Source organism: Microchirus variegatus (genome assembly GCF_963457635.1).
Source record: "Microchirus variegatus genome assembly, chromosome: 9".
Lineage (NCBI taxonomy): Eukaryota > Metazoa > Chordata > Actinopteri > Pleuronectiformes > Soleidae > Microchirus > Microchirus variegatus.
This window is the reverse complement of record NC_139810.1, coordinates 11,009,495-11,026,228: the sequence shown is the minus strand read 5'-3', so window position 1 is coordinate 11,026,228 and position 16,734 is coordinate 11,009,495. Positions and strand designations below refer to the sequence as shown.

The 16,734-nt window shown below is 41.2% G+C and overlaps 1 protein-coding gene across 1 annotated transcript; it reads right to left on the bottom strand.

The window, feature by feature from the left end:
• Positions 1 to 226: 226 nt before the first annotated feature.
• On the bottom strand, positions 227 to 16,241 carry LOC310931320 (potassium voltage-gated channel subfamily KQT member 2-like; the record flags this gene model as incomplete). The annotated part of the gene is made up of 8 exons (XM_083894448.1): positions 227 to 325; positions 442 to 537; positions 1,919 to 2,029; positions 2,146 to 2,271; positions 2,812 to 2,987; positions 3,145 to 3,271; positions 3,365 to 3,455; positions 15,943 to 16,241. 8 exons carry the CDS (start codon positions 16,239 to 16,241, stop codon positions 227 to 229), a joined length of 1,125 nt encoding a protein of 374 aa, XP_083750574.1.
• Between the last annotated feature and the right edge of the window lie 493 nt (positions 16,242 to 16,734).

Below are 16,734 nucleotides of genomic sequence, written 5' to 3'. Positions count from 1 at the left end.
GTGTGTGTGTGTGTGTGTGTGTGTGTGTGTGTGTGTGTGTGTGTGTGTGTGTGTGTGTGTGTGTGTGTGTGTGTGTGTGTGTGTGTGTGTGTGTGTGTGTGTGTGTTCTGTCGATGAAGATGTCCACTGGTCTTTGCAGACAAAAGGCAGAATGTGATACAGGGAAACAGTTGAATTTACTGGAAATGCTGAGTAACATATTGTATTATTCAGCCAGTTTTATGACTTACCTGTACATTGGAATTGCAACAGTCTGCTCATAAAAATCCCATGTGCTCAGCAGATCTGTTCGGGAAAGGTTGGTAGCATAAAACCTCCAAGCAGCCTGGATGGAGAAATGTATATTTATATATATATAAAAAAATATTTTTAGGTTGTTTTTTTGCCCAGAAGCCAAAAGCAGACATCATATTTATGCACTGATGATATCATGCAGTTTACCTGAATGAGGTTTGCTGCAGGGGTTCGTCTCTTCTGAAAATGTTTTTGCCTGTGCTGCTCCTGGACTTTTAGGGCAAAGCCAGAACCAAGGATGCCCTATACAGAGTCAGAGTGAGATTCAGCAGAAGGGGGCAGCAGAGTGCGCCTGATACTATCAGTGATTTAAATAGACCTCTTCTGGCCAGAAGCTTGAAGCGCAGCAGCAAACATTCTCCTCTCCGATGCCTTTTAGAGCCCAATGAAACGAGTGAAAACATCACAGATTTCCAAATGCCTGCATTAAGCTTCCAGCAAATAAAAATTAGATTATGATGTTTCGAAGTGTGGCGAAAATGCATCCAGTTAACTGACTGCTGACACAGCAAAAATCCAGATTTTTCCATGCCTGAACAGCCTGAACAGGTCTTAGCCGCTTATTGAAAGCTTAATTGCTGAGACGGACATGTTCATATATCCAGTGAAATGCTGAATTCGTGCTCAACACATCACTGACTGGAGTCACAACACCATAAGCTGAGAGCTTTCTGAGCATCAAGCGGGAAAAGGGCAGAGTTTCTGTTGATTCAGAAGAAGCTTTTAGCTTACTGCTACAATCTAAGTACCACAGTGGACAGAAATAATGCAACAGAATGGCACAATTAGAGTGCTTTTCTTTCTAAGTGACTAACGTAGGATCATAAAAGACTTATTATAAATTTTAGGTGGTTGATATAGCAGAGTCTATAAAGTTACACTGTATATCCTCATACATGGATAGATATTTCATTTCAGCTGTAATAACATCATAAACAGGTATAATCAGTATTCAGACAGTCAGATCTACTTGTGCTTGAAGCAGATCTACTCAAAGACAGTGGCTGGTATTTTACTGTGGGTGTATGAGACGGTGAGACTGAACAGAAACACACAAGGTGTGGACTGCAAAACCAAAACAATGAGCTGAAAGATGCTATAAAGCTTTGTGGACCTGAGAGGAAGTGGAAGAGAGGATTCTCTGGTAATTGTTGAGGAAACCAGTGTGAATGTGCCGCTCAATAACATGAATCAGAGACCGTGAAAAACATCACTTCCACAGAAGCTCAGCTTCTCTGGAATGGAGCAGTGGGCGGGCGCGGACGCTGAGCTTCTGCATGATGATTGGAGGAAGTGTCTGAAAGACTGGACTAGTTTTTGATTGACAGTGTTGCAGAAACAGAGACCATTTTCATTTGTATACACACTGTAAATAAAAAAACCGTTATAGCCTTTCAGTTTTACATAATTGTTGCATTATTATTTCCTTGTTCTAGTTTATGTTGAAATAAATGGGCCTGGAATGAGCTTTCCCTGTTTTAAAGACCAGCAACTGCCACTAATGTCCAATAAGCCCTTCTAAATATTACATACTGAGCCCATAACACTATGATGGACAAAAACTCAATCTAAAAGTGTAAAAGTGTAGATTTAAAAACTGAACACGGTGAGAGCTCATACTTACAGCAGGAAGTGCAAAGAAGGCTACGCCGATCATGCTGAATGTGGCTGCCAGCAGGCGTCCATACCAGGTCTTTGGAACCTTATCACCATAACCAATGGTGGTGAGCGTGATCTAGTGAGACCAAGGTCACCATAAATGAGACATGTTGCACAAGGGGCAGAGGAAAACATTTTATTATTTAGTATATCTCATTACTGAGGATACTATACTTTTTATACGACTCTTACCAGTCCCCACCAAAGAGCATCAGCATACGTCTCAAACTCATCATTTAACTCCTTTTCCACAGAGTAGACCAGGAATGAGGCCAGGATCAAGCACAGGAAGCCAATGTACCACGCTGTGATGAGCTCCTACAGAGAAAGACAAGGCAACGAGCACAAGAGAGCAGAGTAATTCATCTGCAGTGCTGCACACGGGGATGATGTCACCACTGTGAATCTGTGATTCTGGAATAATATTTAATATATGTGATTCACGCCCTCTGTGACAGTGTGAGTAACAATGAATCTGTTTAGTATTTTATTTCCTTCAGCTCCACACATGTAAGTCTATATGTGCGTGTGTGTTTGTGCATGAACACAGTATAAGGTACAAGTCATTATGTCATTTGTCAATCTACTTAAGCCACGCTCACACAATGTTTTGAATTAGGATTGCAGTAACCACTTTAAATACTAAAGATGGTTCATACTTTACGTAGATCAACCTTATGATACTTTTGGAATAATAAACTAAAACTTGGTGCTGGAGGATCAAACATTTGCCATGACTGTACAACAACCAGCTGCTTTCATACAGTTGGACGTCTGGTTGACATTTTCTCATATCAGTTAATCTAATCGATTGATCGACATTGAGACGCCCTAGAGATACAATCACATCAGGGTCACCTTGCTGTGGGCATAAACTACAGAGCCGAGCAGCTTCCAGGTCCCTCCACGCCGGTCCATGCGCAGCATGCGCAGGATCTGCAGGAATCTCAAACTCCTGATGGCAGAGGTGGCAAAAACGTTCCCCTGAGATCCAGCTGCCAGGACGGATACTGAGGCAATCAGCACCATGATGTCTGCAGAGAGACACAACACACACTGTCACATGCTGTGATGCATCAGTGATCAAATCAGAGTGAAGTCAAGTTTCACTACACCTTTGGGAAAAAAGAAGAAAAATACAACACACACAAACACACTCACACATTCACACAAACCAGCCCTGTCTCTCACCTATGACACAGAAAGGCTTTCTGGCAAATTTCAGCCTCCCTCTCCATCCTCTGTATCGACAGCAGCAGCCAGCAGCCCATATCCTGACAATGTACTCCACCCCAAACACCACAATGGTCACAATTTCCTGTGGAATGAAGAAAGATAATGGCGTGAAATCTGTGACATTCAACATATGCAAAATACTATATACAGTATAAGCATCAAAGAAGATACTCACCAGGATGTACAAGGCACTCTCTGAGCTATTTTTGAACTCTTTGATGGTGGCAAACACTGAGAGTATAAGACACGAGAAGACCAAAAGGAATCTGTAAGAAAGAAAGAAGACAGGGTGAAGAAGACATTATTGTTTTTTTTTTCTTGAGATCCTGTTTTAGGAAGTAATTAGATTCATAACATCTGTGATGTTAAAATCCACATTTTAACAATCAATTGTGTAAGATTTATGACATCTCATGGCGAGACTGCAGATAGCAATATAATCATAACAATAGTATAACATTGCGACACAAGATGGCGTCGTCTGTAAATCTGCTTAAAATACATATCAACGGTTTGTTCTCAGGCTACCAAAACCAAATAATATTTATTTTAAAGCAATTATACACCTATTGGCAAAAATAGTACATTCACAAAGGACCATAAACAGATTGTAACATGAGTGTTACAGTAATACAGATAGCAGCAGCCAATCTTACCTTTCACAATTACACCTACCATAGTTTCAAGACAGGGAGATCTATACGATTATTTATAATATATGAGTGTTTTTTTCCAGACACATCTGGATAAAACACTGACCTCTGGCAACATATGGGACATTTTCAGTAGAGTGTAAGTGGGTACAGTTGGGGACAGGATGAGTAATTACAGCTGCAGACCCTGGGTGGTGCCTTCATCAGTGGAAACAAGCCAAACTGCATTAGCAGCAGCAGCAGAAGCAGCAGCAGAAGCAGTGCAGTTAGAATAAATGAGTAAATGAGTGATTTAGTACATACATTACAAAACTGGAGGCAGGAGAGCAGGTAAGATTGAGGTGAATGTTCATCTGAACAAAACTTTCCTTGAATGTATTGAGTGAATCTATTTCAAGTGTTCATTCTCATATAGAAAACCAAGAGTGGACATGGCTGCACACAAAAGTACAGAAAAAAAAAATCAAATAACCTCTAAGTGCTGAGAAACATGAGCTGACTTTGTCATCAATCAGCTTCAAAGATCCACACATAAAAATACTGGCTATTACTGTCTGTGAACAAGTTCATCTTCTTAATAGAATCTTTGTTTTGATCATTTTGGACTTTTGGGTGTAGCAGGATGTTAGGTTTTCTTAGCTGATGAGTTTTTGACGCAGCATGCACATCCCAAAACCCAAGTCTCATTCAAAATGATTTCTGTAGCCACACCTCCTCTAGAGGTGACCACGAGGTGAACACTTTTATGGTTGAAGGACAACACACACGAGTCCCAACAGGGTCCAGCTCAGGACTTATGGAAGGGATCCAGCACAGAGCTAATGGAGAGTGCCTGATGAAAGCCAATACCAGGACACAGACAAGGATACTGTAATCCAGTGTCTCCTGAGGATCAGGTGTTACACTTTAAAGCTCACACTACACGAGTGATGTCAAAAATAGCACCAATACTACATAATAATTTGCGATCTAAAAACAATAATTAATACAGATACAGCTGTAGAAGCTGAGTGAGGGTTAGTCATTTATTAGATAATCAGTTGAAGTTCATTAAAGAAAATGTGTGTGAATGTTTTGAAATCTGCATTGACAACAATGTACACAAAAGTAAATTGATATTAAAAAGTTTGCGGGATTAGCAGGATGTTCTGTGGTAAACTTTCAGCTGCTGTTCACCTGATTTCCCCTTTTTCTGCTGCTGCAGTTTCATTGTGATCAGGTTAAAACACTTGGCAGTGGCTGCTGGACGTCAGCCAGTCAGAATGAGGCGGCAGAGATCAATGGTGGGCACCGATGCTCCAAAAAACACTCCACGGACAAGCTGTTTTTTATGTTATCCTATACTCTAAGCAATAAGCATAATAAGTTCTTAGCTCACAACACACTTTTTATTTTACATGTTCACTATGTGTGTTTTTGTCATGTCATAACCATCATTAATGACTACAGTGGCCGAGGATTGCCTGGTAAAAGGAGGCTCTTCATGCACTGAGAACATGAATTACACTCAGTATAGATTTTGTCCATTTAAAGTAAAAGTGAATAAATCTGAGCATGGTTTACTTTTCATCAATTGTACCTCACTAATCTGTTATTTTACTTGACAGGCGATCTATAAATGCACAAATTGCTGTCCTTCCCTTTCTCCTTTTATCACCTATTTGATGTCCTAACAATCACATCCTGAATTACCTGATCCTGTAAAAACACACTACGTCACTATTTAAATATCTATGAACAGATTTGGAGGCTTTAAGGGAATTAAATAATTTCCCCAAGTTCAGGAAAACAACATGGATTTCTTTTTCCCCCACTGCACTTGTATCCATGAGGCCTATTAAGGTCAGTCAGTCAAAACATGTCAGAAAGTTGTCACAGTGACTTGTCATTTCACCAGTCCCTCAAGACCTGTCAAGAAGAGGTTGTCAGACAGTTTACACACCATCAAATCAGTGAGCCATCAAATACTGTGCTTTAAAGAAGCACATACTACAGGGAAGGGATTATGGAGCTGTAGGTAATTGAATAGGGATGTTGCTGAGTGAATTCGAGAATAATATTCCTTAAATCAATAGCATCACAGTCAATACTTCTTACCCAAAGCTGGATCATTCACACAGATCAAGCACATCAGGTTGGTTTGTTATTCATATTAATAGCAGATGCTCACATGCTCCCATTAGATCATTGGTTCTCAAAGTGCGGCCCGGGGGCCAATGGCGGCCCACAGAAACATTTCTGGCGGCCCGCAATGAATTACACTTGATAGTTTTAATCCAGGAGGTACTAAGCTTGTTAAATGTTTATTGGACATACTGGATACAGACCAATAAGTGTAAACAAAAATACTGGGTATTTACCTGGTTTCTATATGATGAATTTTTGTGTATTATTGGGTTATAAGCTGGTAGCTACAGCCCCCAATTACTAGCTATTAACCCAGTAAATATATGGTAACAGAAATGTGTTACTTGGTATTAACCTGTAATTAGAACGTCAACAATGGCCAAAATACTGGGTAATTACCCAGTAAATTATAAAGTTATTATATTAATGCTTAAAGGGGAAATAAGTACTTTATAGTGCCATCTAGAGGAGAGGCTGAAATTTACAACAAAGACCTGCTGCTCTGCTCACCCCCTCCCTTCCCTGAGCGCTACGGTATCCGCAGCTGGTCAAATGTCGTCCTCGTCGTCTTTCTCCGTGTCAGCAGATGAGATTCGTGAGGCGAGGGAGAGGGCGAGCTACCGCGGCCGTAGCAGACGAAGCGGAGAGAGAGGAGGCGGGACTTCCGCTACAAGTAAAGAGACGCTTGTGGATTTTGGGTTATATAAACCCATAAATACTACATATTGTACCTTTAAATTACATTATATTAACGCTTATATTACTTAACGCTAAACTGTAGAACTGCAATCTGGTCATTCAAATTATTACAAATAGGATTTCTTTCTGGGTTTTTTTCCTTTGGCGGCCCTCAGCCCAATGTTGGGTTCCTAAATTGGCCCTCAGGTATCAAAACTTTGAGAACCCCTGCATTAGATCATCTGATCAACACAAGTTTCGATGTGCGTATCATTTGCATTTTAAAATGACAATACTGTTAGTGAGCTAATAACAATGTAGCCACATAATTTTCTTAAACGCACAGTGGATTATTAAAAGACAGCGTCCAGCATGAAAAAACATTATTTGATCTCTGTATGTGACTTTGAATGAACACTTGAAAACTCACCCCATAAGAAGATAGGAGGTTAATAAGAGGTTCAGGATGCTTTCTGTTCATCATGGGCATCATGTCATCATCTCAGAAGTAACTACTCTGTCTGTTCGTCTCAAGGTGTTCAGTTATTCTCGTTTGTTGTTAAACTCTGGAGAAAATTTGCAACGAGCGCTAAAGAACGCAAGCTTAAATGCTAACGCGTTAGCATAAAGTCAGCTAGCATAGCAGAAGTATGATCGGTGTCGGCATGACCAGAAGCCTCTGTCTTCAAAGTACAGCCAAAGATCTGCGCTGTAACAGACACGATTTAGTCCATCTTCATTCAACGGTGAAAACACACGCAGCTTCTCGAAGCTAACAGTGAGGAGGAGCTTCCGCAGCAGCGGTAGCTAGGTGTTTCCTCCGAGCAGCTGATTGGCTGAAAAAGAAAAAAAAAAGCACAGGAAGGTGGTACCACCACACCCTAACTAGGAATCGAATCACAGCGATCAACCCTAATTCAAATGCAACGTTTACGGTTTAAAGACCCACATACTGTGATTTGAAACATTTAGTGGTTTCTTCGATTTTTAAACTTGTATAGTCTGTAAAAAATGAAAATCTTGGATTTTTCTTTGTTTACTGTATTTGTGCTGGACTTGTTGCTGGTTTACTCGTGGCGTAGGGCCCTATGATTTCCGTGTTAACGGCATCGCGGACGGAATCGCGGAATTGGCCAATAAAAACGGAATCTAATGTTAAACGCAGAATTTCGCGGAAATTGACATAATGTGACTGAAATGCTGTCATCGTGAGGAGAAGGAACGTTTGTCTGGAGAAATTTTCCGGGGAACGCTCATTCGTGGCACCACCCGTGCATCTCGTCACAAACACTCACCCGGTCAGGGTTTCCCCCAGTGCGTGTTGCTTGTTTATTAACTTTTTTTTTCTACACCGCGGAACAAGTGCACTGCGCCCGCATGTAACCGGCGAGCGTCCCCTTGTCCAGGTGCCGATTGAAACTCAGTCACATACGCCATTATTACGGTTATATTGTTATTGTCAATAAAGATGTTATATTTAGGAATGCACCGATAATTCGGCGGCCGAAACACGGCGAGTAAACTGTGGAACATCACCTGTTAAATGCTGGAAAGTCTCTGCGCAAAAGTGAAACTTATGAACTCCCCGCGACTTTCACTTCACAGCAGAGAACATTCTCTCTCTTTGAACAGTTAACTAAAGACATCGGCTCATCTGATGCATCTGTTATTCCCTTAATTGCAGAGTTGTAGGGGTAATATTGCGTGTAGAGAAATGATCCAGTCGGATACGGAGAAGCGGACGGAGCAGGAGAACAGTACAGCGCAGGGGCGGTGCGCAGAAATCCGTCTGCACCAGATGAGGGGGCACTACCACTTATTTATGTTAATTATTTTACTTTTAAATGTGACCAGCATTGCATGGCTTGTTTTAAGATTCACTGGCATTTACTTAATTAGGATTTAACTTAAGTCAAAACAATTGAACAATTGAGAAGTCAGTGGATTCAAGAAGAAAGTTGCATTTCAGTGGACATTTTATTCACTGACACAAATAGGACACATTCTATGGTGGTAAATTAAGTATAAAAGGTAAAAAAACAGAATAAAAAAAAAATAAAACGGAAAAAACGGAATTCTAAAAAATTAAAACGGAAAAAACGGAATTTGGAAAAAAATAAAACGGAATTTGGAAAAAAATAAAATGGATTTCATAGGGCCCTAGTGGCGGGTCACACCTAAGATTTATATTGAAATGGATATATAATTGGTCTCAACTCTTTATAAGCAAATATGTGTATTTATTTACTTAAATAAGGCTTTAAATATGACGCCTATAACCAGTTTGAAGTTTTCAGATACTCAACAAACACACTAAACTAATTGTGTTCTACATCAGTGTGTCCCAAACTCTTTATGTAACCCAACTCAGATCATGAAATCATTTTTACTGTTCTTTCTGTAAAACCTTATATTATTGTTTTGAATAATAATAAGATATATATGTGTAACAGTGTGAAAGGAGGTTTATATTTAAATCCAGCTAAATAGGGAGTACGCCATCTGCTGTCATGGTTTGTAACTGCACCTGGGATACCAGCACGTTGCGTAGCGTATGACGCCACACTCAGGCCCGGGATGAGATCAACTGTAGAGGTAATGTTGTCCAAATCTCTGTATGAAAAGCAATGTTAACTGTAATATAAGCCACGTAAGAGTTGGGCTGACTGTATGAACTCCTATATTGTGTGTCCTGGATTCATTTCGCCATGGTTTTGTGAGTTACCTCGGTGTGTTTTTCATGTTTTATCACAAGTAACAACTCGGTGCTAATGCTAATGCTAACGTTAGCTCGGTGCTATCTTTTCAGACCGAGTTCGTGCTGTCCTGTCTACAGAGAGGAAACATTGCTGATTGTTTTCATGTCACCCAGGTATCAAATAAACCTGCTGTGAACCCTGAACTGCTCCCAGTGATTTCTTCAGGCAGAAGACAACATACGGTGGTTACATATGTTTAATAAATTAATCACAACTTCATTCTATGTATGTTATTTAAATGTACAGTAAATATTAAGAAAAGGGCTGGAGAACATTTAGAAAATGTATTTGATGACTCTTCTACCTTCTAATATAGAAGCATTTGTTCTATCTTAAAGGGCTCTATCTGTTTTAAAATCACAGTGAAGAAGATCTATTGTGTTACTCAAATACTATGTAAATACGTGCTGTAGAGCTGGCTGCAGTCTCAGTGGACACTCATTTTCTTGACTTCACCTTGCCAAGCTCATCAGCACCTACTAATGAGGACACATGGTGATAAAGGACAGGGACAGAGCCCTGCCTCCTGAAGCATTCCAACAATTAGCTTCCACGGCTATACCGGTTATGGAAAACCAAGCGAGTCGAGTCGTGCTGGGACCATGTAGTAGAAAAGCACCTTAATACTGCCTCTTCAGCAAATAGTTTGACTAATTCATAGACTGCTGTCATTGAAAGATGCCTTGACTCAGTCATCAGTCACTCGTGAAAATAATTAAATACATTTTTGAACGCTTGACAAGTTTGTTGCCTTCTTTCTTCCTCCCTGACCTCATACATATTTGAACCCGTCTTCCATACAAACCTTCTCAAAAAGCTGCTCTGTGTGTCTGCAGACTGTGGTGGAGAGGTTTGAATTAATGAGTCACTGGTCGCTTTCACTCTGCTCATTTTAAGAGGAGGATAAGAGAGTAACTGGTACTTTTTTGGGACCTGCTCTGGCGAGATTCCAAGCGAGCTGAGCTGATATTGTGATACTGTGCGTGAAGTGGTCAGACTGCCGGCCACCGATTGGTCAGAGAGTGTCAACACAAGAATCAAACCGAACAATGTCAAACTGTAAGTCAGTCTTAAAAATCTTGAAAACATGCATTAATCTCCAACATTTAGCAAAGGAAATATCTAAAATCTCACTATTTAACAGAGGAGTCTGGTGTATTTAGTGACAGGACTGCGGCATCACAAACCCTGCCTCTGTATTTCAGTTCAGTGACTGCGTCAGACAGAACGATTCAGTTACACCGAAAACAACTGCTTTACAAGTCTAAAGTCTGCTTTACAACTAGTTTGTGTACTGTGTTGCATATAAAACAAAGTCACGGCAGATTAATGCCGCCGTGCTGTGACGGCCCCAACATCATTGGGGAGGTACTATTGTAATGGAAACAAAAACCAAACTGTGTAGTCGAGTTGAGGCGAGACGGGACCATGTAGTGGAAAAAACGGCATTACATTCAAGAAATGTTGTTGGCAAACACTCACATTTGCTGACTACTTGAAAGTGAGACAACAAGACACACAGTATTTAGTTTATATTCGTAAATATGTGTGTAGCCCCCAAACACATGAATATATAATCAGTATAATACTAACTAAACTGAAGTTTAGAAAACATTAAAAGTATCTGGAGGAAATGTCATGGCCCTGCTTGAGCCCCAATTTCTACAGCATGTCACTAACAACCATTCTTTTTTTGTAATTGTACTGTAATAGATCATCACATACCATCATTATTGACATCTACCGCTCATCTATCCTGACAGTAGAATCTCTACCTGTAGGGACACACTGAGACAAACTGAGATTTGTACATTTGAGCTAACCTAATAACATTGATTTGATGTTATTCGTTTTGAGATTGCTTTTTCATAAACATTATGCAACTGTGTTCTATCTTTGTTCACTTGTGTGTGTACGTGCGAGTGTGTGTTTCTCTTTTTTGATCAATTGTTTTTGAAGAAAAACATTTCTCCATTTCTAAACCATTTATGTCATGTATATATAGTTTCTCCCAGTAGCGCGCTGATCTATTCTTGTAATTCTATGCCTAATTCTATTGGTCAAAGAAGGATCAGATCGGATTTCACGTCAGTTAGACAGATAATAGATTCAACTATTGATTAAGCAACTTTCTGATCCCTCATGCTCCACAACACACACACACACACACACACACGACCATAGGCTTCAGCTGTGACACCACCTCCTCTGAGTTACTGCTTCTACTGTAGGTTGACACAAATCCACCTGTTGCCAAGAAGGTCCAGACCAGAGGCAACAGAGCAGTTCATCAGTCAGCTTGATGGGGCTGTTGTTGGAGGCAGAAAAGCCTACGTTTCCTCCTGAGCTGCAGATAAAAAAAACATTGATTTACCCTGTTCAGCACAACATTGCCTCTCCACACAAACCCATCACGCTTAAATTAGACTGTGATCAAGCCAGAAAGAGAGAGGGCAAATAAGGAGGAGAGGATTTTTATAAAGCAAATAGTGCCTGTGACGACCAAGTGCCACCACTGCGGAGTCGTCTCTGTGGGCCCTGTGGGAAATGTTTGAGGCAGACCAGTGCACTTGTCTTGCATAAATGAATGCACAAATGATACTGTTACTAGAGCAACCAGCTGTCAATGTGTTCCCTCAGAAACAAAAAGACAATGACATGTCTCAGAACAAAAAATATTCAAGAGTCATTCATTCTGATCATCAAATGAACCAAGAAACCAAATGTACCAAATCTGTTGTGGTCCACTGCATTCAGAGTTGTGTGTACCAAAAGTGACAAGTGACAATATACTGTTTAGTTAACATACATATTAGATGTTTGTGTAAAGATGTCAGTTATCACAGATCCACAGTGTCTGTTTCCAGTATTCTACAACACTTTAGCCAATCAGGATCTGACAGCCCATTTCATCTTTTGAAGTAGCAGCTTATTACGTCAGGAGGAGAACTACATTCTGGTGTAGGCTTCTGTAGTTCTCTAATGCTTGGTAAGGAGACAGAAGAGAGGAGAAGTCCTCACCTTTAGATTTCTTTTCACAATAGAACTTACAAGCCCATAAATAAAAAATAACACATACTGTATATGCTCATCATGGACTGAAGAAATGACTGAACACAAACCATGCACTGATCACTTGGGACAATTTGGGACAGATTATAGGCCAGAGGGCACTCAGGATGTTGGTTGTCATGTAAGGAATCTCACAGATTCTCCCAGTTAAGGTCCAGCGCTATGTGCTTTTTGTCAAGAAGAAGATTGAGGGGCCCTATAAGACATGTCACATAACTTAACCTTCATTATTTTCCTTAGGGCCCTGTCAAGACATCAGGGGTGGATAATATAGCCTAAGGGGTCCAATAAAGACATCCCATAAAAACCAGTGTTACAGTATTTGGCTCCCTTTCAGATATAAGGAGTGAATAACATAAACTATAGTAAATGATTGAGGGGACCTATTAAGACATATCAAGTAACATAAACGGTGTTATGTGGCTTCAGGGAATAGTAACGCAAAGGCTTTGGCTCATGGGCTCCTGGGCCCCGTAAGTTTGATTTTGGTTCTTGCTGCTCTGTCCGGCATGTACGAATATTTGAGCAAGGGTGATTTTCTGGGACAGGGCTTGATAATTTAATCTCTTGGTTACAGCGTAAATAAATATCAAACTACAACACATTCCATTTCTGCCCATGACACAGCTACAGGACTCAGCAGCTAGAATACCACTTTGTCACAGTTCAGCCCTCTTCTCCAAAATCAGACCACTCAATCACAGATGAGCAGCTTGGCAGCAGACATCAGTCTCTAACCTCGCCTTATTTCTACCCTCAGTTTTGTGACCAGCTCAGCACATCCTCAGTCACTTAGTCTTATGGATTAATTTGTCTATTTTCTGATGATTGATTACTCGCTTAATTATGCTTGGCTTCGTCTTTTCAACTGATACTCCTGTTTTCTATCTTTGGTGCAGAAGTGACACATTTTGTCATCAATTTTCTTCCTGAAAGAGGATGCACAGTAATAAGGCTCCTATTGAAGTCAAACCTCTGGAACATACCAATGCTTGGATATATCAGATGCTAAGCTGTAGCTAACAGGCTGTTCACTGAAGCCTTGGCTGCACATGTTCACATATTCATTCATTCGGTGAGTGATTGAGTGAGTGTGCCGCATCTTATTAAATGTTTAAGACTTACATCCTGGACACAAAATGAATCACTGAAAATCATCACAGTAAAAAAAAGACATGAGATCGCTGTCTCTTTCCCTGCTACTGATGTTGGTCCAGACTCCAGAGGCAGCAGGCAGCACTGACAGCAGAGACAGACCATGAGCACATGAGACAGAGACAGAGACAGAGGCAACATGACATGAGAGTAGTGTGGATATAGGTGCTCTCGTGTTACACCTATCGACCGTTCACACATGCATTACAAAACAACTGCCTGACATTTCCCGAAGAAAAGATTAAAAAAGCAATATCGCTGCTGCTGCTGCTGCTGTCTAAGCACGAGCAGAGCTGTCTGCTGTCCTGTGTGCAGTGCAGTGCAAGATAGCTTTGTCATTTGGTTTGCTAAACGCTGTCGTCTGCAGCAGAGATAAGGAGAGGAATGACAGAGGAGAGGAATGATTCCCGCACATGACAGTTTTGTAAATCAGCTGGAAAAACGTAAAAAAGATCTGTCTGTCTGTCTGTCTATCTAGTCATTCTGTCTCTCTGTCCCCTGTATGCATTTCTAGACTGAATGTGATGTAATGATGAACTTTGTAGGAATTTTCCTTCTCCACTGATGACTCAGTCATCATCATGTGCTCGCTCACCTTCCTCTACTCACACGTCTTTTTTTTGGTCTACACTGATTTACAAGTTGCCATCCAGAGGATTCTGCAGCACATATGCAACTGGCTCTCTCTCTGTAACTAGGTGGCCTGGAGTAGTTCGTAGCTTCAGATGTTGTAATGTTCTACATCCAGACTGCCCTGCACTAGATTCAGCAACTAGGACTGCACTACCTACTGAGAGTGACAATGGTCGATGAAGATCTGCTAAAAAGCTACATAAATGGCATAGAGAAGGTTTTTTGCCGGCTGTTGTAGTGTGTGACGTTAATATTTTAAAGGTACCCACAGGGCCTGTGTGTGTGAGTGTGAGTGTCATTTCACATTAAAGCACAGGCATACTTCTGGACATCCAGCCTTCTCCCAGGAGTCAATATGCTGTGCACAGTGAATTCCTCTATGCTGTGGTCATTTCAACTCCTCACTATCCAGCATGCAGTATCACTGGCTGGAGGGCAAACAACCAACAGCATTTCATCCACTGTTTTTTATTTTATGCACTCATGAATCAGTAATTAAATGACTCATCAAGTGTTTTGAGTAGTATTTTTGATGTTTGGATATTTTTCACCATTTTGTCTCGATATATGGACCAAATAACTAATCAATTAATTAATTGAGAAAAATAATCAGTAGTGAAAATACATGCACCCCAACCCCCTGGTTGTCAACTCGTCCAATTTCATGAAAGCATGTCATTAAATTGCTGCAGTGACCCTTTAATACAAAAGATATTCTTTGTTGGTGGTGGTTTTCTTTCATGATGCACACTCACTATTACTAATGGTATCAAGTCCACACTTTGTCCCTGACTGTCTAGCCTGTAGAACACTCCCTTCTCTCTCACTCACACACACACACACACACACACACACACACACACACACACACACACACACACACACACACACACACACACACACACACAGCCCCTTAAAGTTCTGAGGATCAGCTCACAAAGATAGATTTGATTCTAAATGTGTTCTCGCAGCCTACTACAGACATGCACACACACGCACACTTGTCTCTGTGACGTTGTGAGGACACATAATCCATTCCCAACACAGTAACCTCAAAAAAGAATATTTTTTGAAGTGATGGGGACCTGATGAAATTTCCACACTACTCAAACTAACCTTTCTTCATTTCTTCAACATTTCTTCACCTTAAAATATAGTAATTTACATTATGGGGACTTGCTTTTTGTCCATATAAGGAAGACAAGTCCTTATAATGTGACTGTGTAAATAGGTTTAGGTCCCCACAACATTAGTCATACCTGAACACACACACAGATCACCGTGCAGAGCTGGACTGCAACGCTAATTAGTTAAAGTAGTGATGCGGTGCGGAGCTGTCCACGGTGCTGAAAGCGACTGCTGCAGCAACAAGAACTCCTCACAGACAGACATGGACTGAAGGAATGTTCTACGTCATCATAGACGTACACACACACACACATATATATATAACAGCGATATATGACATGTGCACGAGTGTGGTTAGAGCAGGAGATATGCAGGTGAGTGACAGCCCGACTTTGGCAACATGACAACACTTTAACCCTTTACTGCGTCACCTGAGCACGGTCATTAAAGTCCACCACAGCAGCCCCTCCACAAAGCATGAGTCAGTGGAACAGTACTGCACACATGACAGAATCAACATACTTGGTTTCAGGCCAGTCATCACTTACACATAAGCGTGGTAGATGAACGCCCATCCCCGCGGTCTTTCCAGCGCATTGTAGAGGAAATTCTGTAGTTTCCGATAGCTGGCATTTTTCTTCGACGGTCTGGGTCTCCCCGCGGAGATGCTGGACCTCGGTCTGCAGAGGATGCTGCTGCGCTTGGTGCTTTCCGAACCCGCAATGAGCAGCGCCCCGTCCCTGCTGGACTCCGGGGCGCCGGGGTCCAGTCCGACAAAGCCGACTTTGTGCTTCTTCTCTCCGGCTTGAGTTGGGTAAACCCCGCCGTTGAGAGATTTCTGCACCATTCTAAAGTAAAGACGACTCTGACGAGGAGTTGTCCGTGCCCTTGCCGCGGGGATGCATCACCGGCGCTGTGGGGTGTGTGCTGCTGCTGCTGCTGCTGCTGCTGGTGTTGAATGCAGTCCGTGTCGGTCCCACTAGAAAATCCAATTGCAATATCCACGCGAAAACTGCACAGGGTATGCTTTCACAGAAGCTCCTTCCGGCCACGTTGGAAGACACAGCAAAGAGTGACATGCACATCAATTTGACTAAATCTACTCACATTAACAAAGAGTAATTCAGATGTTATCTGTAATCTTCTTAATGGCTCATTACTGAATACAGAACATGAAACCATACATACATGTTTGTTCTGATGTAATAACAGAACTGAGCTGGTTTGTTGAATTACACCATTCTGTCCAAGTGATGGTCATGATTAAGAGATGAGGATAATTTTTGCTTTGGGGAAACACCCGTTTCCTGTTTGTAATAAAAAAAAAAAGAGAAACACCT